The sequence below is a fragment of the Monodelphis domestica genome, chromosome 1 (genome assembly GCF_027887165.1).
Source record: "Monodelphis domestica isolate mMonDom1 chromosome 1, mMonDom1.pri, whole genome shotgun sequence".
Lineage (NCBI taxonomy): Eukaryota > Metazoa > Chordata > Mammalia > Didelphimorphia > Didelphidae > Monodelphis > Monodelphis domestica.
In genome coordinates this window covers 583367808-583391244 of record NC_077227.1, presented here as the reverse complement: position 1 = coordinate 583391244, position 23437 = coordinate 583367808, and the positions used below count along the sequence as shown (strand labels likewise).

Genomic DNA, 23437 nt, shown 5'->3' with positions numbered 1-23437 from the left:
ATATAGTAATTGGGAGAGAATGAGAGAGCTCTTAGCGCTCCTTTAATATCCACCAATTAGAGATGTTTTTTTTTTTCCTGTTCAGAAGGCCCAATAATGTACTATCAGGAAAACAGCAAGAACATCTAAGATGGCCTAAAACTCAACAGGTTGGTTTCTAATTGCCAAGAGAATCATTGACCACTAATTATTGGCAGGTCTAATTAATAAATTGATTTTTAGTACCTAGGATGCTCTCTTTTCTAGAATTTTACTTGTCATAGGAAAAAGGAGATAGTAATCATGCCTGCCTTGCAGAGTTATTGGGAGAACAAAATGAAATAATATTTGTAAAGCACTATAACACATAAATGCTGGCTATTTCTGACATTAATTATTATCATCGTCCTCTTTTAGAATATAAGTTTCTTGAGATCAAGGTCTATTTTGTATTTGTATCACCATTGCTTAGCAAAAAGCAAGTGCATAACAAATGCTTTCCCCCCTACCCCCCATTCATTTAATCTCCAGAACAGCTCTTGGATTTATTATCCTGTAGGGATATCCACTGGAATCATCTTCTTTCAGGCACTCATTACTTAAAAATTTTTTTTCATAAGCCCATACCTTCTGTCTTAGAGTCAATACTGTGTATTGGTTCCAAGGCAGAAGAGTGGTAAGGGCTAGGCAATGGGGGGTTAAGTGACTTGTCCAGGGTCACACAGCTAGGAAGTGTCTTAGGCCAAATTTGAATCCAGAATCTCCTGTCTCTAGGCCTGGTTCTCTATCCACTGATCCACCTAAGCTGCCCATCTCACTGCCTCTTGCTTGGACTTTTGATCCTGTGTTCTCTGCTTCTAATTTTTTTCAACACATCTTATACATTGCTTCTATCTCTACCTTCTAAAAGTATTATCCTAATTATGCCAATCCTTACTAGCCTCTTACACAAAATCTTTCAAAGAATCCCCATTATCTTCTTAATGAAGTCCAAACTCCTAAGCCTTACATTCAAAATTTCTGATAATTTGCCAAAACCCAACCTTCCAAATTTATCCCTTACTTCTCCCAACTTCCCATACTTTACAATCAAGCTAAACTGAACTACTTTCTGACCCAGGAATATAATCTTCATTTTCTTGCTTGCATTCTTCAAGTCAGTCTCTTCATCCTCACTACCTCTACTCTAGCACAGTCCATTAAATGTTTATCAAATTTAGAGCTCGAAGAGTGCCCTGGAAGTAATATAATCCCAAATTCTCATTTTACAGAGCAAAAAACTGAAGCATGAAGACGAAGTGACTTTGATGGATATCTCACATAGTCAGCTGCAATATGAACTCATCCTTTCACTATAAATCTAGTTCTCAAAATTTCTACTATTCCATACTGTTTCTCTGTCCAGCAAAGTTGCCATCTTCCCCGACAAAGCTTTCCCTAACCTCTTGATCTAAAGCAATTTCTCTCTACAATGCATTTTACTATTACTTAATAAACCTATTACTTCCTCTTCTAGAATGCAAGCTGCTCAAGGGCAAGCACTATTGGAGTGATGTGCCCATGGACCACATAATATCTAGAAAATTTAAATTCAGATCTTTCTGATTCAAATTCCAGCATTCTTAACCTACTGTGCCACCTAGCGGTCATGAATAAAACTTGACTCAGTCTGATTTTAGTCATCCTAATATGCAACATCAGTAGCAGTAGTAGTAGTAGTCTCTCGGTAACCGAGGATGACAATTGTCTTTGTGCGCTTTCATCTATGGTGTATAGATGAGTGTGCACAAAAACACCTGTGCGTGAAGGTGCGTGCAACATCATTATTACATTAACTACATTTTTCACTTTGTTCTACCAAACAGATGTAACTACACAAGTTTTTTTGAAAAAAAAAAAATAACCAAATTTCTGCCATTATTTAACTAATTTCTCTCTTCAGTTCTAGAACCACAATCTAATCAATGCTGATGTGAAAATGTTAATCTACTTTCCTATGATTCAGCTCATCATCCTAGTAAGTTTCCATGTCATAATACTCTCCACTCTCCCCTTGACCACCACTCTCATTCATGTTCAGTCTTTCTCTATTGGAATATAAGCCCTCTGAGCACCAGACCTCTCTTTAATTTTGTACTTGTTTACCTAGAGATTCACATATAGTAAATGCTTAATAAGTACTTTTTCATTCATTTATTCAGATTGTTAATTTGCACATAACCCACAGGTTTCATTAAAATCAAATAAATTAAATAATTTTGTTTCATACCTTGATGGAAATTGCTGAGGTTGTTTGGCTGCATAAGTTGGTACTGGAAATCTATTTGCATAAATAGCCTAAGGAAACAAAAGAATGTTAGTATCCATTAAGTACTCAGTAATAGCCTGTAAATAGTTTAGTACATTTTAACATTAAACACAAAGAATAGTTGCTTTAGTATATGACATTTTAAAAAGCCTTTATTGTTAAATGAAAGATAATTGTTGTGACATTGCAAACATTTATTATTAATTTTGCCTACTGTATACAGAGCTACTCAGGTGATTGTGATGAGCCCTATGGAGATTCTTAGTTTAGAAAACAGATGTTGACAGGGAGCTTTCAATCTGGGACATAAGGAAGGGGGACAGGGAAAATAGCACCTATTATGTGCAAGGCACTATGCTAACTGCTTTACAAATATCATCTCATAGACAAAATGAAATATCTCATTAGAATATAAAGTGCCATCACATATAGTCATAATACACTGTTATGTTTGAAAGTAAGATTTAAAAAGCTCTTTCAGGCTTAAAAAACCCTTTAAAATATAATTTATCTCATCAAATATAGTAGATTAATTAATTTTAAAGAATACAACAATCTGATTCTATCTTGCCTATGACACAACCTGGCCATGTGATCCAGGTAAGCCCATTCACCTTCTTGGAGCTCTCTAATATTAAAAATTGCAAAAGTACTTGTAAGTTTCCATAGCAGAATTTTCATATACTCATGAAATTATAGGCCTAGATACTAAAATAAGCTGCTACAAGAAAGTACTTATATTGGGTTATTTTTTTTAATTAATAGAATTTATTTCCAGATATCTTTGTACCCTCTTCCCTCCCCACACCAGATGGCAAATCCAGCAAAATATTATGTAAATACAGATTTTGCCTTTCATTTTTCTGTTTTCAGAGTTTATACTCTAAAGGTAAACAAACATTCACAATGTATTCTTCAAGCATTAAATCTGTAGCTGTGTATATTTCCCTCGTTCTACTCATTTTAATCTTCATTATCTCATATAGTTCTTTCAAAGTTAAATAGGCTCTTAAGATAAATGTAGAAAACTATTCTCAAGGGGAACCCTTTCTATGTTAAAGGGACCGTTTGAATAAGAGTTTGGAGCAAGAGAAGGAAAAAGAAAAATGAAAACTTTAATCATAACTATAGTCTCACTGATAATTTCTTTTAAAGCTACAAAAATCCCCTAATTCTCCTCCCTCCCACAGTTCAACTACTCCACAATTTTGTATGTGTACTACGTTGTTCATTTAATTTTTTAAAAGCCTGAAGATCATTTTTATACTTATAACTGTGTAGTGAATTGTAATCTAGACAAGACCTTAAAAATGTGAAAATTTCTAACAAAACAATTACATTTTAAGAACTCAACTACTTATAACGAGAAACATGGAAAAATATGAAAACAAAAATTAAACTTACAGCATCTCTAGGGTTCATCACTGGAGGAGCATTTCGAGGGGCATTTGCTGGTTGTCGAGAAACATTTGTTTGATTTTTTCCATCTGATCTGGAAAAATATAATTGTGTTTATAATGAAATTAAAATGAAAACTTTTCTGTACTGACTTCTACCAAAAATAGCTGTGTATAATATATTCCTTGAATATACTATTATAGAAGAATATCCAAAACAATGACAATAAATTATATTCTTTGCCAAATGCTATATATGAATATTACTGTATTAAAATTATATCTTGTTCTGATTCCCCTCACCACTTCTTTCCCTACTAGTTAGTACAATAAAGTCTATAAGTTAATATAACATAACATATAATAAAATCAACAACAAAAACCCATGAGCATCTTAATTGGCCAAGTAGCAACCTAGAACATTTATGGAAAGCAGACAGAACCAAGTGGAGTAGGAGGGAGCAGTATAGCCTCACTACTTCAACAACTACTCCAACAATAATCTAAAAGAGAAATCCAAAACAAGTAGTGATCTGAAAATCAAAAGAAAAAGAATAGCAGCTCATCTTTCTAGCCTAAATTTACAGGAAGTAATAAGATGAAGAATTAAGTAACAGAAGTAGACTGGAACTATGTATTCAGTTCCTCAAAGCAAGGCCAGAAACAATTTATCCAGAGCACATTGCTAGAAAAAGAAGTAAATGAAAAAAAGATAAAGAGCTATTATGATGCCAGATATCCCTAAGACACAAACCAAGAAAAAAATTCCAAAGCATTTACAATGACTCAAAGAAAAATATAACTTGACACAAGTGCAATCAGAATTTATAGAAGAAATGATGCAAGAGTTTGAGGGAAAAATTTTTAAGTAACAAATTAAATAAGAGCAATAGAACAAAGAAATGGACAAATAAATGAAGGACATAGAAAAATAATTCATGGCTTTGCACAAGAAAACATATAATTTTATATAAGCATTAACATGTAACAGATTCCTTGAAAATTAGAATGGATTAAAAAAAAGTAATGATTCCATGACAAAACAGGAATTAAAACAAAGTTAATAGAGTGAAAAAAGAAAATGTAAGCTAAAGACAATACAGGGCACCTCCCGAAAGGAACTCCCAACAAAAACTCCTAAAAATGTCAATAGCAAAATTAAGAGAGTCTAGGTTAAATAAAAATACCACAAGTAACCAGAAAAGTTCAAGGATCAAGAAACCATGGGCAGGCCCATGTAAGATTTAGCAGCTCTCACTATAAAGAAGAGAGCACTATGAAAAAGAGTGCAACCTAAAGACAAAAGATACTGGCTTATAACCAAGAACAATTCAACTAGCATAATCCTATGGCGGGGGGATTGGATCTTTAATAAAATAGAAGAATTTTTTAAGCATTTGTGATGAAAAGATTTAGCTAAGTAAAAACTTTAAAATTTAAACATGACAATAAAGAGAAAGAAAAAAGGCAATACAAGAATCCAGTTAGAGACATTATAAGGATAAGGCAGAAGGAGAATACAAGTATTCCCTAAGAACCCTAGAGATTTTATTCTGTTTTAATGATCTTAAAAAGCATGCAAGAAAGAGAGATGGGTAAAAAGAGAAAAGAATGAGGGACAAAATAAGATCATTTATTTTTTAATTAAAACTAGTAAAGAAAACAGGGAAGAATCAAAGGAACTTATAAGTCTATATACAAAGGAGTAGGGGGTAGGGCCTTCCATAGGCCATCAGAGGAACCTCAATTTCAATTTAATTGATTAAAGTAGAACACACACACATACAGTTTAGTGTGCACATAATTTAAATTTAACATGAAACAGAAAAAGAGAAGGGAAAAAAATAGAAGGAAAGGTAAAATCAAGGAAGAATAAGTCACTTGCATAACAAACTCTAACCTAAAAGGGTAGACAGTGAAAAGGGTTTCAAAAAGAAAGAATAAAAGGGTAAAGATCTATTGGTGTCTGGGTAAGAAGAAAAGAAGTAAGAGAGAGGTGAAGCTGTCTACAATAGCAAAGAGCACTGATCCTGAGCACAGTTCTATTCTAAAAAGCAAGATAAGGAAGATGTACTGGAAAATAGGGTGGAGGGAAATATATAAAATTAAAGTTTTTGAACAAATTCAAGATAGCTAAGAATAGAAGGGAGATGGGTAATTTTGGGAAAAACATCTTGTAATAAATTGCTCTGATAAAGGTCGCATTTCCAATATATATAAAGAATTTACTGAAATTTATTTTCATTTATAAGAAAAAGTATCACTTGGTTATGTAATATTTAAATTAACATCCAATAATTCCAAGTATTACATTTTATAAAGTTTATTAATAATCACTTGAAGTAGAAAGAAAATAAACTAAAAGAAATAGAAGTTTAAACCTAATTATCTAACAAAAAGTAAACCCAAGTGAGTAAGTTTTCCTGCCTGCCCAAAGACCCTGTTTCCACAGCTCCGATCAGGGGGAAAGAGAGAGAAGCGGATTCATACACACACTTTATCTCTAAAACATAAGGATGTAACTTGAGAACAAAAGTGGGATGCTGGGATATAGAGTTCTGGGAGCAGATCCTAATTACACAGTTACATGATTCATGTCCCTCCCTTTTCCTCCTCACTGCCAGAACTGACAGGCAATTCCACTAAATTATATACATGTATCATTGAACAAGAAGTTTTTTAGCATATGTAAGCGAAACACATATTCACAGTAGCACAGTCTCAGTCTGTTAGTGAATGCAAATTATTTTTCATACAAGTCTATGGTAAAAAAAATGGTGAACTGAAAAGAAGCAGTATGTCAATCACAAAACTAAGGACATCTCCCATTCCTGGTGCTTTTTTGTACTTTTCAGTAACATGCTTTGTTTCATTTAAATGCTGGCTTTCAAACAAAGGGAGAATAGCTGGTTCCGGGATGAAGTTTTATATAAAAATAAAGACATGAGTAAGATACTGACATTGCCATATCTTTGACCCCAGTCTTGTTTTAATAGTAAATTATACAGTGCATATTTATTTTTTTAAATATGTATTTGCTAACAAGGCAAACCCCAAGCAAAATTGTGAGGTACAATTTGATTTTCAGTGTCCCTGACTTCCCTTAGATTTTCCCCTTAGCCCCTTAATACCCTTGTGGCTTCCTCCCCTACCCCAAGATTTTCCTGGTCTGCAGTGTTTCATTCCCTCAGAACCTTGTTTCTCTATTAGCTAATCCTACAAATTGATCTTCAAAATATTAATGCACAAAGAAGGCTTAACAAAGTATCTTTTCAGTCTGAAAAAAAGAAAAAGTATCACTTCAATTAAGAAATGGTCAATAGATATAAAGTCAGTTCTCAAGAGAAGAAATCAAAGCTCTTTATAGTCATATAAAAATGGCCCACATCACTTAAAAATTTTAAAAATGTAAATTAAATCACTTCATACAGTTCCACTCATTTTCCAAGGAAAAGGACAAATAGTGAAGAGGTTCCAGAAAAAAGACAATTTGGAACTATGTACAAAAAGTTATTTAATTGTGCATACTTTTGACGTAACAAGGCCATTACTAGATTTAAAACCTGAGGAGATCAAAGGTAGAGGGAAAAGTCCCAAATGTACAAAAATATTTATAGTACCTCGTTTTGTGGTGATAAGAAAAAAAACTGGAAACTGAAAAGGTGCTTATCAATTGGGGCATGACTGAACAAACTGTTTAGTTGTAATGGAATATTACTGCAACATAAGAAATCTGGATTCAGAAATGTCTGAAACATAGTTAAATGAAGTGAGCTAGAATAAGAGAACTACTTATACAATGAACTGAACATACAACATTTTATAAGAAAATAACTTTGAAACACTTAATGATAACTGAAGTACCAACCAGGAAGACATGTAAAGAAATTCCACCTCCTACCACTTGGGAAGAGGTGAAAGAGTGTAGGTGCTTAATGAAACATACATTTTTGAACATAATCAATGTTTGATTTGGTTTTGTTCAAGGATAATGACTTATCATCAGAGTGACTTATATTTGCAGAAGGGAGAGCAAAATCAAGGGGAGCAAAAAAGGAAGGAAAGAAAGAAAACCACATTGATAAAGTATTAAAAGAAGAGATCATAAGAAAGTTAATAAGAGGCACATGTTTATTATGTAATTATGGAAATGTTGGTACTGTCTTATTAAATTTACTATAACATTAAAAAGCCACATATAAGAGATGTTATTTATATGCAATCTTTTTCTCCCCTTTGTATATGAAAATATTCATGTGTCAATATTTGTTAAATTTATAATGTGTGGAATGAGATTCAATATGAAATTCTCAGAGTAATATTTGGCTTGAAACCCCAATTTTCAAGACTCCTGGTATTACTAATACCTTAGAATAAAAAGCTCTCTCCCTCTTCCCCTTGCCCCATACATTTTTTAGTTTTCTAGACCTATGTTCAAAAACCTTAACAAGAGCTCATCTGTAATCTGGGCAAGATGCCAATTCCGGGACTATTCTAAAGAAGCCAGGAAGGAAGGAACAATTAGTTTCAAGGTAAATTTTCTTACTGTCTGGAGAAAAGACCACCTGAGTCACATCCCAGGTATTGGGGGATATGTAATAATGGAAATCACGTGCTCAAGACTGTGAATGTCACAGCCCCCACCCCAACCGAGAAAGGGGGAGGGGGAATCTTACATCAATATTATTATAAAAGTCTATGCTTATACATAGAGGACATATTTTGTCCTGAGCAAGTAGCTTGTGTGGACAGAATCCCTTTTCTTCACCCTGTACCCCCCACCATTTTCTCCAAATGAGGCCATATCTATCTTTACATTCCACAAACAAGATACTCCATTTCTCAGTTCCAAGCATTTTTGTTCACCATGACTGGGATACTCTTCTCAACTCTGAATACTGACTTCCCTGGCTTCTTTTAAATGCCAACCAAAATCCCACCATCTCTAACAAGCCTTCTAAGAGTACTTTGTATATATCTGTTTGCAAGTTATCTCCCTCATTAGATTATAAACTCCTTGAGAACAGAGAATGTCTTTTACTTCTTTTTCTATCCACAAAGCTTAACAAAGGGCCTGAAACACAGTAGGTAGCTAATAGACATATATTGATCAATGTATAACTAAAAATGTTACCCCCAAAAAAGAACTACATTTCCCAGGAGCCCACTGACTTCCTGTCATTACATACTTCCTGTAGATAGGGAATATTAGGCGGGGACGTGGAAGGTCCCAGCTCTTTACTTCCTGTCATGAGCTTGGTGGTGGTAAGGCGGGTGTTTGAATTGGCTGATCAGCCATGGGCACATGGTCTTTATTTTGTATCTTCTTTATTCCTTGATTTCTAATGATCATTTAATAAATCTCTTAAAATATAATAATTTTATTAGAGATTAATTTTTACAGGTGGTAACCAAAAGGAACAAGAAACTTCCAATTTTTATAAGACAGCCTAGATAATTTCTTTAAGACATGTTTCTCGTGCCAAGGCTTTTTGCCCACCCCACCCACCCTCGCAAACTCTAACTCTCTTTGGAGCTGCTACGTTTTTCTTTTCCTACTTTTTGCTCAGTTGCTTGCTCTCCCTACTGACCAGGCTATTTTTAGCCAGGGGACTCTTGGTGAAGAAGAGATAAACCAGTTCTCTCGCCCAACTGCTTGAGTCCTTCGTTCCTCATTCCTAACTACTGACTCTGATGTTGCTGATACTGCTTCCTCCAGCCTCTGACCCCTGCTACTGTTGCAGATTGCTGCCACCAACAAGAATGGAGTCAGGGCAGATGGTAAAAAACTGGGGTGTTCTTTCCTTAGGTAACAATTAGCCTCCACGTGGCAGGGTACCGGGGATGGGGGGTGGGCAGGGGGATGAGAAGAAGAAAGGGACTCTTCGAAACCAGAAGTTGATTACAAGCATGGTGTATTCTATGAACTAGCAGTGCATTGCCTATTTCAAACAGCTTCTACTATTCATGAGTGCACTGATCCTTTTACTTATCCTACCTGAGATTCAGGAGAGAAATTCATCTCCCTTCAACCCACTGCCCATTTGGGCCTTACCAGTTTGAGATCCCTAAAACCCATGTTCTTCCTCCCTATGGGAGGTACCACAGTACTGACAAAAGGAATCTGAATGGATAGAGAGAAAGGAACTTTAAGAACCTAGAAGTGAAGATTTTAAGTATTTTCAGACTCCACTGTTTTTATGTAAGTCTATATTTTATTGTATTTTGCTGATTGTTTTAAGATTTAATTGATGTATTTGATACTGTTCTGTTACAATGAATCATTTCAATCTACTGTGTTTTAACTATTAGATATATTCTGTTACCTTTCCCCTATGGCTACTGAAGAAAATATTGTAAAAGCCCATAAACACTTGTTTTTTCCAATTTTCATTTGCTAATTGTCACATAGATAATGGATGGACTCAACCTGGTTAATAACTTTTAGAGAATTTAATAAGCTAAGAATTTAATGGTATGAATCAGGAAGCCGAAAAATGAGTTCCTGGGTAGTAGAGGCAAAGCCTCCTCTTCCCTGCCCAGCTGCGTATCCAAGATTGGAATAGTCAGCATAAAGGAAGTATGATAACAACTGTGAGAAACTTGTTTTTCTGCCCTTTTTTGGAGTCCTCTTGGTTCCTCCTGGTGCCTGGCCGGTAACATCATGAATTCCTATGGATTTGTCCATTTATGGTTCCTGCTGGTGCTGGGCTGTAATGTCATACATTCCTGTGGTTTTTACCTTTATATGCTTTGTGTGAATCCAATAAACTTTGTCACTATGCATTTCATATAGCGTCCATTTGTTACTCTTCACTTTTGTTACCCCAAGTAAGGTCACACAGGGCTGGCCGACCCTGTGCTAGAGCCTTACGCTCCTGAAAAAACTCTTCAGTTTAATTACTTCCACCAGAACAATCTAGATTTCTTGGTAATGTTCTAGACCCAAATAAGTTTTACTTTGTTTAAAAATATATTTGCCAAGGTTGAAAGATTTGCTATGTCTTTAAAAATTGTAAGAAATATCCATCAGTTCCGAGGTTTTTTTTTATATCATACAACAACTTATATGAAATATGACAGTGGGTTTATTTGCTATTTTAATTAACTGTGCTATTGTGAATTTGGGGGACTTTGATACTTTTTGAATGTGCATTACATGCTGTACTACTGTTCTTTATAAAAAACTGTCACTTTGTGAAAATAATTTGCTTGCACTCACAGTGGATCATGGCCAGGTTTAAAGAGAAAATGGATCTTGTTTTTTTTTTTTTGGTGAGACACCTTTGCATTCTACCTTTCCTTAGCTGACACAGAGTGTCAATGATTGTAAGCTATATATTTTTTATTTTGAAAACTTTTTTATTACTGTTTTTGCTTACATGCGCAATATACTATTTCAATTTATTTTTCCTTTCCTTTTTGTATTTGAAGCACATGTTACCAGTATTGATATTTTCTTTACCTTTTTTTAATTTTTCAGTAATAGAAGTTTAAAATACATTTGCTATAATGTCAATGCATACCCAAAAAGCTTTGGACCATAAAAATGATGCCATTGATTGTTTAAAAAAATTATGGGACTTTGCTTAATGATTCTGTCTGATTCCAGGACAAGATAATACAAAAAAGAGCCATTGCACAGTGCCAAAGAAACACAAAGTTAAACTGCATAGTGCTAATCGAGCACAAGGTCAAAGAGACCAACAAATCCCGATGGGATTGATGAAAATTTTGAGCCAAGACAAGAGGACTTGAACTTGTTTGGAGTTCGTGGTTGCAGCTGTTTAACATGTGTTAAAAGCAGGTCTTCCTTGTCCCACATTCTACCAAGATTCAAATTTGGCTCCTACCTGGCTCCTATAATCTAGACCCTTTTCTGTCTTTCATGCTGTAGCAAACTTTCTATAGTCCTGGCTACTGATTAGGTAAATGCATAATTGCTTAAATCATTTTAATTGGGCCCTGATTCAAGGACCTGTTATATATTTATTTTTCCTTTACTTAGAATTTTTACACATAAGTCTTTGATAGTCTATATTTCATCCAGAAATTATCTTTTTTTATTTGGATTTTTTTGGTTGTTTTTGATTTCTCTTGCCAATTGATTCATATACCTCATAACTCAGCCATGCATTCCTAAGTGATCCCTGGGTTTTTCCACCCTCTTTGGGGTGGTGGTTGTATGTATTATTATTATTATTCTAAATTGCAAAGTTTAAATTCTTTTTGAGAGTAATTTTAGAATAAGAAACACACTACCTCTCTGAATCCAGAAAGTGAACTATTTGGAGAAGGCACCATTAAGATGCCTGCACAGACCACACAGAGAAGATCCAGAGTGAACTTTGAGATGTGGTGATTTGAACTGTGTGGAGTTGAATGCATGCTTTGTATGTATATTTTTATACTGAAGGGGATTTCCCCCTAACTGGCTTTTTGTCAATGCACCTAGCAATCATTGGTTTTGTTCTCTTTCCCTTTTAATCCCAAACTATTATAATTTCAAAGTTGGTTATGTTTACAAGATCCATTGGAGAGACCAGTCTTCCAGGGATCTCAGGGGGGGATTGTATAATTGAAAATCTGTTACCCTAAAAAAGAACTACATTTCTCAGGAGCCCACTGACTTCCTGTCATTACGTACTTCTGGTAGATAAGGGATATTAGGGGGGGACATGGAAGGTCCCAGCTATTTACTTCCTATCACGAGCTTGGTGGTGGTAAGGCAGGTGTTTGAATTGGCTGATCAGCCATGGGCACATGGTCTTTATTTTGTTCCTTGATTATTTTTTTATTCCTTGATTTCTAATGGTCATTTAATAAATCTCTTAAAATATAATATTTTTATTAGAGATTAATTTTTATATTGATTTAGCAAAAAGCTATAACATTTATGTAGCTCTTTAAGGTTTGCAAAGTAGTTTACATATATATTTCTTCTCTTTCCAAAGTTAAGAATTCCTTAAATTTTTATGCCTTTTACCACCATCATAATTTACAGGGCAATATATCTGATGTAATGAGAAGAAAGAGAAAGGACAAAGGTAGAATAGATAAAAACCTCAGGACTATACATATACTAAAACTGTTGTTGTTTGTCCTTTGTTTTCAAAGACTAATGGCATTGCTAGGTAATGTCTTGACTCTATAGTGAATTGGATTTAAGATAGATAAAGCTGCACAAAATCATCAGTCTTACTCTCTCTGCCAAAGTAACTGAAGTCCTATAATAGCAAGACAAAACAGTAAGGATGACTGGCGATGGCCTGGAATGTGATGGATGAACATGGCATCTTTAAAGTTTGACCAAATTCTAAATGCTTCATAGGGCCTGTATCCACAGCCTTCATAGTCACTGGAACAAACTGTTCTCACCCACTCATTTCACCAGGTGAAGTCTTCACATACTTGGGGGATGGATACCTTGCTAACTCACCAACAGGTCTGAGGACTACTGGCTACCCTCAACCTGGTTTTAACCCACATGATGAGATGGTTTATCAGGGTGTGGTTGCTGCTCATGCTACAGCTTCTTGGAGCCACAGGGGAGCAGCTCTGAAAAAGCGTCAGCCAGCCCTAACACCAGAAGTGTTACACTGACACCATGACATGAATCAAAAGCTATACTGAATTAATCAATAGCTGTGGGTTGTTTGTTTTTTGGGTTTTTTTTGCAAACTGTAGCTATGACAGTACTAAACAAAAAGGGTTTCCTGTTATAAGTTGTAATAACTTTTCTAACTATGGCTCATTATTGATTTTAATCACTTTTTAAAAAATGTCCTCCCTGATCTACCTCTGTGAGTCAGCAGGTGGCACTTGCTTTGAAAGGGCCTTTTTCATTTCCCAAGTATATCCATTGATAGTATATTTCTAGTTTTGTCAACTGTATTATGATCACTAAAAGTCACAAAAGCAAATCCTCCCTTCTTTTTTATTCTTTTACTCTTCCATAACTTCTAGAATTCTAATCTATCCATGCTTTTCAAATTAGTCTCTTAAATTATATTCTTCCATATTTTCTTTAATAATACCAAGAAAAATTTTCTTCATGTTTACATGAGCACCAGTTCCCAACTATTCTGGTTCCTCTGGATCATGACCTTTTTCTGCTCCCCACTCCCTCCCCACCAAACTTGCTACGTCTGGTAGCAGGATGACACAAATACTCTCTCAATGGAATCTCACAACAATCCTAGGAATTAGGTATTATTTATGACCCCCATTTGAGAGCTGACAAAACTGTCAAAGTGATATAGCTTTATGCTTTTTAGAATTGCCTTGCTTTCTAGATTTTGATGAGAAACAACAGGATTAACCTGCCTAATAACATATGCTCTGGAAGTGACCCTTAAAGTGTTCCTACATAAGAACAGACTAGCCATGAGCAATACCAGCAATATGGAACTGGCCTGGGGACTCTGAAAAATCCTGGTTTTCTTGCTGATTACCAAGAAGTCACTGTCCCTATTCTTGATTCTCTCCACCCTGCCTGCGCCTGGAACTCGCCACCCAAAACATACCTTGATCCCTCCCCTCCCTAGATCAGTCCATCATCTGCTTCCCTTTGTTTGAAATTTATATTTATACACACACATGCACACACACACACACACACGCGCGCGCACACTCTCACTCTACTCTTTGCCTTCTCTAGCAAGCTTTTCTGCAATAGGCTGGACTGCTTCACATGGATGTTATACCAGCTTAATAAAGATTATCCTTGACTTCATAGGCATTGAATCTCTCAGCCTTTCTTCCCTTTGTTGAGAAAGAGAAATCTGGGTTCCGAAGGGGTTGTGTCTTAGTTTCCAAAACTGAGACTAGGACAATTTTAGTAACTTGCCCAGGGTCACATACAACTACTAAGTAGCTGAGGAAGGACTCAATTTAAGTCTTTCTGAGTCCAGAGTTTTAACCACTGTCACATTAATTCACATTGAGAAATTCTATATATAGTTAACAACTAAAATATTCACTGTAGTGAAGAAAGGATACTTACTGATATGTTTGAGATCTTTTCTTTCTGAAGAACTTTCTTCGAAGCTGATCCCTCTTAAGGAAGACAAAGGCAGCAAATACAAGAAGGGGAACAATTAGGAAGAAAAACACTAAAAGCCCATCCCGAAGTGAAGTGTCTTTATCTAGAGAAAACAGAATTTTCATATGAATGGTCATTAAATTAAACAATATATTGGCTCACTTTGCACATTCAAAAACAGATTATTTTGTAGAATCATGAAATGTCACAATAAGAAAGAACTTTCTCAGATTTATTTAGCCCAAGATTCTCCTTTTATAGAGGCTAAAAGGCCTTAGAAGAGGTAACAAATTGCCCAAGATTACCCAGTGAAATGGTAGCAGACTTCGGGCAAAAATCCAAGTCTAGGCACTCCTGGAATAATATTTTTCCACTAAGCTAAATAATTGTCAGCATTTATTGATGCAATTTTATAGGTACTTTGAAAGAACAGAGAGAAGAGATATAAAGTGGAGCAAACTGCATTAATAATAATTACAAACTTATAAAAATGGAATGAAAGGATTTATGGCAGAGACCTTGGGGAATCATCAAGTCCCAACACCTTAATTTTAAAGATGAGGAAACTATGGCTCATAAAGAGAAATGACTTGCCCACGGTCTCAGAATTAGTATGTGGTACAGCCAATACCTGAAAACGCATCAAGTTCTCATTTCAAATCCTGGCAGTGTGCTTTTTTCATTTTATTACACAAAGTAGAAATTTCATTTTTTTCCTATTGATGGTATTAAAGCTATCTGGATTTTAGAATAGAATCCAATTTCAATGCACACTGAATCATCATCTCATATACATGATCCAGACAAATAATTTCTCAGATCTTAGAAACAGGATTACAATTGGTATCTGTTTCAAGTTTCCATTTTCCACCCAAGCAAAACAACTATCATGAAATGATAAATATTCTGTTGTGCCAACTAGAGAAAGAAGGTAAGAAATCCTAAAGATTTTTTTTCTCTTTATTACTTGCCATTATAAGTAGGTCCACTGTCCACACTTCCTCCGTACCCTGTATTCTCACAATTTGGGGGAGCCCAGCCCATGTTACAATGACAGTTCTTGTTGTTATTACACACCTTCAAGAAAACAAAATACTATTTTTGTTTACTGTAAATAGTGTTTGGCATTACTAACTCACAGAATAATGTGTCTCAAAGTTGGAGGACACTTCAAACCATACAACAACTGAACAAGAATGCCTATAACATGACAAGTGGTCATCCAACCTTTTCCAGAAGACTTAACATACTTTCTGTGTCTAGCAGATAGATAGTGCCCACCACATAGTATGGACTTCACAAATGTTTATTCCACCAATAGCCCTCCCACTTTTAGACTACTCTAGTAAGAGGTCTGTTAAGTTTTTTAATTACATCCTGCCTAAATCAGCCTCTCTGCAACTCTTCCCCACAACTCCTTCTTCTATCCTCAGGGGCCAATAAATCTAAATCCTCCTCCCACATTCAACAAAAGCTAACCTCAATCCTCTCTCATAGGGCTGAATATCTCCAATTCTTTAATTGGATCTCCCCAAAACAGAATGTCTCAACTATTGAAGTAGCTTACTAAATAGTATTTTCCCTCTCATATTCATGTTCCACATATAGCTGCCAAAATAATTTTAATAGCACTGATATGACCATGTTGTTCTTCTAGCTTTAAAATAAATAAATAAATAAAAGCAAGCTTTGGAGGCCACCATTACCTAAAGCATAAAATATAAACTCCTGAAACTAGTATTTAAGATGCTCCAAAATCCAGAGCCCACCTACTTGTTCAGCCTTGATATTATTCCCTTTCATTTATGATTATTGCTAGTAAAATTGGAATAGCTATTCCTTGATCTCATTACTCATATGTTCAATTTCTTTCTTTTTTTTTTTTAAATAAACCCTTACCTTCCTTCTTGGAGTCAATACTGTGTATTGGCTCCAAGGCAGAAGAGTGGTAAGGGCTAGGCAATGGGGATCAAGTGACTTGCCCAGGGTCACACAGCTGGGAAGTGTCTGAGGCCACATTTGAACCCAGGACCTCCCATCTCTAGGCCTGACTCTCAATCCACTGAGCCACCCAGCTGCCCCCATATGTTCAATTTCTATGCATTTACAAAAGCCATCTGTTATGCCTGGAAATAGATGCCCTCCTCATCTTTCTTAGAATTTTTTCCCTCATTTAAGAATCAGCTCAGGTAGCTTCTACTATGAAGCCATTTCCTATTCAACACTCCTACCCCATTCTGGTTATTAGAGGTCTTACCTTTATCAACCTTCCTTACTCATGTCCATATCATGTATCTTGCCATACAAACTCCTTCAGAGCAGAGAGTTTTATTAGTCTTTGTCTCTCCCTCCTCTCTTCTCCCCATCCCAATCTAACATAGTACTTTATATCTAGTAGGTGATTCTTATTGTATTGCATTTAATGACTTTGAGGCCTTCAACCATCTCAGACACCTCCCTATGAACATTCTCTATTTTATTAATGTCTACCTGTTAAAAAATGGTGCCCACAATCAAAAGTAATGAACTTCTTTACTAGAAGCAATGCAATCAATGATCCAGGAAAATCCTGAGGGACCTAGGAGAAAGAACACTATCCATATCCAGAGAAAGAACTGTGGGAGTAGAAATGCAGAAGAAATACATATGATTGATCACATGGTTCAATGGGCACATGACTGGGAATTTTGACTTTAAATGACCACTCTATTGCAAATAACAATATGGAAATGGGTTTTGAACAATGATACATGTAAAACCCAGTGGAACTGCTTGTCAACTCTGGGAAGGGGGAAGGAAAGAACATGAATCATGTAACCATAGAAAAATATTCTTAATCAATGAATTAATTAAAAAATAATGAATCAGTGAGCCACCAAAAAATGCTGGATATGGACCAATTGAAATGATGCCTTGGATCATGAGTATTGTTTGCATTGCTTATAGCCAGCTGTTATATAGCAAAGGTATATGCAATAAAATTAAATAAATATATTTATATAAATTTTTTTTCTTTAAAATGTTGTCCAGAACTGAACACAAGGTATTCTCACTGAGGCAGAATACGAAAGAACTATCCCCTCATTGCTTCCCTACAAACAGCCCAAAATTGTTTTAGCTGATGCTGTTCATCCAGATTAAGTTTTTTTAGTACACTTCAATCCAACTAGTATTTATAGTTTCTACTTTGAGTAAGGCACAGTACTAAGTCAAGGGATGCAAAGATCACAATTCAAACCCTGGCCCAAGGATTTAACATTTTATTGAAATAAACAACCACACATGCACAAATAATTAAATATGAAATCTATGCAAAGCAATTTGTATAGGTCTAGGGCAAGAAGAGGCACTTGAGCTAAACTTTGCAAGGAATAAAGGAGAATATGGTAAAATCAGACTTTTTTTAGAAAGGCCAGAGTGCCAATGTAGAGCTTTTAAATGTCAAATAAGAGAGTTTGTACTTTATCTGAGAGGCAATATGGAGCCACTGAAGCTTCTTTAACAGGACAGAAATATGTTTATATTTGGATTTTAGAACATCAATTAGGCACCTGGATAGAGAATGAATTGGAAAGAAGATTAAATGGAAGCAAAAAGAACAATTAGGAAGCTACTAGGCCAGCTGAAAGGTAATGAGGACCTAAATCAGAGTTAAGGGCTGTGTGACTAAAAAGGAAGAGTTGGGCATAGCAGATCTTAGGAAGGTAAAATATACAAGACATGACAATTGAATGGATACACAGAGTTAAGGAAAAACCTGGACAACCAGAAGAACAATGAGGATGCCTTCAATTAAAAAACAAGGAAGTGTAGGTTTAGAAGGGTATATGAGTGCTGTTGTGGATATGTGGAAGTTAGCTAGAAGAATAGACATCTCTTTCTTTAAAATTGGAGCAGAAAAAATAATGCAGGTTGACACTTCTAAGACAGTTACAATCCACCGAGGGCAAGAACTGCCTTTTGCCACTTTTTTTTTGTCTAGAATATTTAGTACAATGCATGGGACAGAGCAGGTGTTTAATAAATGTTTATGGACTGATTTATAAGATTGGATTGGTGGATAGAGGAAAAAAAGGGAGTTCCAACAAATGACCTACATTTTCACAGTAAAATATGAGAGAGCCTCTACTAAGAGGGAGGAAGGAAGCAGCTGTGTATGTGGCAGGGCAAAGGGAGAACAATGTAAATAAGAACAACAATATTGTAAAAAGAAACAACTCTAATCAATCCAATGATGAACAATATTCAAGAGGAATAATGGTAAAACATACTCTCCACCTCCTGAGAAAGAGGTAATGGATTCAGGATATAGAATGAGACATATTTTTTGGACATGACCAATGTGGAAATTTATTTTGCTTGACACTATATATATATAATATATATGTGAAATTTTTTTCTTTTCCTTTTCAATGAGGAAAGCTGTAGAAAAAATCTCTTTTTGTTAGCTGGAAAAAAACTTCAATTTTAAAATTATATAAAAACTAAATACAGGCAAGTGAAGTTTAAGTGGAAAATCAACAAAAAAATTAGACAAATAATAGAAACCAATAATAAATTGTGAGAAAATGAGGACTCTTAAAAGGAGAGAGCTTCAAATTCAATTTCCCACAAAGGTCTAGCCCCATCAAGATCTTTTTGGATGGATCCTCTCATCCAACATGTTAAATTTTCCTCCCAGCTTGGAGTCATTTATGCCTTTATCCAAATCATTGATAAATATATTGAATAGAATAAAACACAAATTCCTAGGGTATTCCATTAAAGATTTCCTTCTTAAGTTGACCTCAAAACAAAAGTCTAATCAATCAATCTATCAAACTCCACTAAATTGTCTCTTTTTACATTGTCCACAAAAATAGCAGAAGGGGCTATTAAATGTTTTCCTAAAAAATAACTAAAAGGGGGCAGCTGTGAGGCTCAGTAAATTGAGAGACAGGCCCAGAGATGGGAGGTCCCAGGTTCAAATCTGACCTCAGACACTTCCTAGCTATGTGACCCTGGGCAAGCCATTTAACCCCCATTGCCTAGCCCTTACCACTCTTCTGCCTTGGAACCAATATTAGTTTAGAATAACTAGGGAGCAAAATAGGGAAAAGGACTGGACCTATGATTTCATTAGTATAGAGCAATATTGGAGGAAATGTCCTTTTATCAATGCATATCAGCAACTTCTCTATAATTTATAGTCCTACAGAGGCCTAAAGGACTGAGAGGTTTAAATGACTTGCCTAGAGTCACTAGCCAATATTTATCAGCTCTTCCTGGCTTCACAATGAACCCCCTATCCATTATACTAATGCCTAGTCTAGAAAACCTGTCAAAAAAAGAATATAAGATTAGTCTAGCATCACCTTTTTGTAAAGATTATGAGCTGGTTTTTAGAGAGCACCAAATTCTTTAATAGATGTCAGTGATAATTCTTTTAAAAATTTGCAAAACATTGAAGTCAAGCTCACTTGGCTACAGTTTGTAGATTCCACTCTATTCTTTTATTAATAAACAGAACATTGGCTTTTGGTAGCCTTCTCGTACCTTCTTCTTTGCTGCGAATGTTCAGTATCAGTGGCTCAAATTATCCTGTCTAAATTATTGTTGAACTCTATAATATACTCTATCTGAATCAGGTGACCGAAAAGTGTTCCTTTTTATAACTCTTATAACTGTCAAAGTCATCATTATTTTCTATCTTTTTATTTCAGGTCTAGAAAGTCTTATCCTTGGAAAAGAAAATGAGAGAATAAGAATTGAACACTCAACATTGTCTGTTATTTATTCACTTGAAACAGCAATCCTTCCTATTTTTTTTTTAAATAAAAACCCTTACCTTCCGTCTTGGAATCAATACTGTGTATTGGTTCCAAGGCAGAAAAGTGGTAAGGGCTTGGCAATGGGGATCAAGTGACTTGCCCAGGGTCATACAGCTGGGAAGTGTCTAGGGCGAGATTTGAACCTAGGACCTCCCACCTCTAGGCCTGGCTCTCAATCCACTGAGATACCCAGATGCCCCACTTTCTATTTTTTTGATCTTCCTCTTTCCCTCAACAATTGGCACAATTGCCTGGCATATAAAAGACAATAAATGCTTACTGGCTGACAATATGGCTAAAATACAAACAAAAAGCAATTTCTGTTGTCCCCTATTTTTCTTACCATCTTCAATTCATTCTAAGCTTTTGCATTCTTGACATTATTCTTATAGCATTCTGACCTGCTATACTTTTTAAAATACTCTTTTACTTGTCTTTGCTTACCTCTTATACTACTTTTGCTACAGATTCTACCCATGGCTAAAAACCTATCATTTCTATATTTTAAACCATAATCTAGAAATCTTCATTTCATTCTCAGGAATCATCCATCATCTTCTTCCCTAACTATGCACTTCCTCAAAGTGCAGCTCTTGGGAAGTCCTTACCTTTTATTAATAACAATTATGTCTTATGCTTCAAAGGTGTTCAGTTCCTTCCTTAATCCTTAATAGCACTTTCTAGATTCATTTGTGTACTCATGAATTACCAGAGCTATAATCATTATATCTGAAAAGTGTCTGAAGCTTCTGTCATGTCCTATATCTACACCCAGGAAGACAGCAGACCTCTCTGCTGCTACCAAGTCAATAAGTTGCTGCCTCAGGGCCCCTCCACACAAAGTCACAAACTATTAGTACTTATCTCCTCTTCCTGTGACCCTGCATTAATGACCTTACTTCAAAAAGGCCTTGTGGGGGGCAGCTGGGTAGCTCAGTGGATTAAGAGCCAGGCCTAGAGATGGGAGGTCCTAGGTTCAAATCTGACCTTAGTCACTTCCTAGCTGTGTGACCCTGGGCAAGTCATTTAACCCCCACTGCCTAGCCTTTACCACTCTTCTGCCTTGGAGCCAATACACAGTATTGACTCCAAGACGGAAGGTAAGGGTTTAAAAAAAAAAAAGGCCTTGTGGATCCACATTGTTGACCCTCTGAGGATGGATAGGTGTTTCTTTCTAAGAAGGTCGAGCTCTCTCCTCAGTAAGAAAAGACAATTCTCTGTTACTTTGTTCCTGGCATTCAAAGGACCTCACTATGTTTTAATTTCCAGGTTAATTTCTGGAATTCTTTTTTAGCATATACCTCACATAAAGAGGTTGGTCAAAAATTGATAGAAGAATTTTGTTACAGAGCAACTTATGAAATAATTTACTAACACATGAAGAAGCATGTGCCAGTGGAAAGAATACCTATATGAATGAAATTCTAGAGCTTTTGAAAACTAATGTTTTAAAATATATACACCTGTATACTTATAGTTATCTTTTCAAAGGCATTTATTTCATCTTTGAAGTGAAGCATATTAAGGCAACCACTCTTTGAAACAAAATGGTAAATAAAGATGATCAGAAAGAATAAGTTCACATTTAATCGGCAATATCACTATTCCTAGCTCTTGTAAAAGCCAAACATATTTAAAAAAATGTATACCACTTTCTATTACTTACCCCTCTTCCACTGCATTTCTTCTGTGTATCACAGTCATAGTTCAGAACAGAGGCATTTACACATTGGAAGTTTCTACAGATCTAATAAAAGAAAGAAAGTGTTCTTAATTCAAAGAATTCAATTGTTAATAAGCAGCCAAGATTCCACTAAACAAATGAAATTTTTTGGATTACCTTTCCATGATCACATTTTGTGCCTTCATTTACCATGCCAGGATCAGGTACATCTGATCCTAACTGGAAATCCACACCCCAACATGTAGTGCCACCAAATACAGTCTGAATGAGAGCAGGAAGAATTCCAAATACTGGCATCCCTTGTACGTTTTCACACTGAAGCTTTCCACACAAAGCATTCCTACAGAAGGAACAGGAGTAAACATATGACAGAAATGATAGCGTGGACTGTTTAGAAAAGTAGAATTCTTAATACGACAGTTTTGGGGAGGGAAAAATCTCTTTTCAATAAGTAAGTACTAAGCAACTACTAGGTATAAGACCATTTTAGGAATGGGGATGCAGAAATAAAAATGAAAGTCTATACCTTCAATTAAGTTATTACTTAGATAGATTTAGATTTAGATAGATAAATAAATAAAAAGGGAGGCACTAGTAACTAGGAACATCAGGAAAAGATTCTTGTCTCCTCCAACAGGCTGTCCTCTTTATCTTATCTTTCATTTCTACCTTCCTGGTACTAAATCCTTCCCTTTGCCTATAAACCTACTCATACCTTCTCCATCCTCAAAAAACTCACTAGATCCTTCTATCTCTGCTAACTAATGTTCAACATCTCTTCTATTCTATGGCTAAACTCCCTCAAAAGACTACCTACATGTGGCTGGGTAGCTCAGTGTATTGAGAGCCAGGTCTAGAGATGGGAGGTCCTGGGTTTGTTTGGTGATCTCATCAACTGCCATAGATTTAATGACTATTTCTATGCGATGACTCTCAAATATACCCATCCTACTTTAATTACGCTGCTGACTTCTTAACCCATTATCTCCAATTACCTTTCACACATCTCCAACTGACTGTTCAGTAAACATCTTAAACTAGGAATTTCCAAAACTGAACTCCTTATCTTTCCCCCTAACCTTTGCCCCTCTTAGCTTCCCTATTAAGAGGCTAAAGAAAATGCATTCTAGACATGGGGGCCAGCTCCTATAAATCCAAAGTCAGGAGACAAAAAACTCTTGTATGAATCCTGTACAAAGTATAGTAAGGAAATCA

The 23437-nt window shown here is 35.6% G+C and overlaps 1 protein-coding gene across 1 annotated transcript in view; it reads right to left on the bottom strand.

The window, feature by feature from the left end:
• Nucleotides 1-23437, bottom strand: part of ADAM9 (ADAM metallopeptidase domain 9) — a 113741-nt gene that overhangs the window by 4226 nt on the left and 86078 nt on the right. The window contains exons 16-21 of the mRNA XM_007476371.3: nucleotides 22379-22562; nucleotides 22205-22285; nucleotides 15700-15805; nucleotides 14690-14831; nucleotides 3692-3779; nucleotides 2249-2316 (exon numbers count right to left, since the gene is read on the bottom strand). Of these exons, the coding sequence (XP_007476433.2) occupies nucleotides 2249-2316; nucleotides 3692-3779; nucleotides 14690-14831; nucleotides 15700-15805; nucleotides 22205-22285; nucleotides 22379-22562 (669 nt within the window). The remainder of the gene's footprint in view (nucleotides 1-2248; nucleotides 2317-3691; nucleotides 3780-14689; nucleotides 14832-15699; nucleotides 15806-22204; nucleotides 22286-22378; nucleotides 22563-23437) is intronic.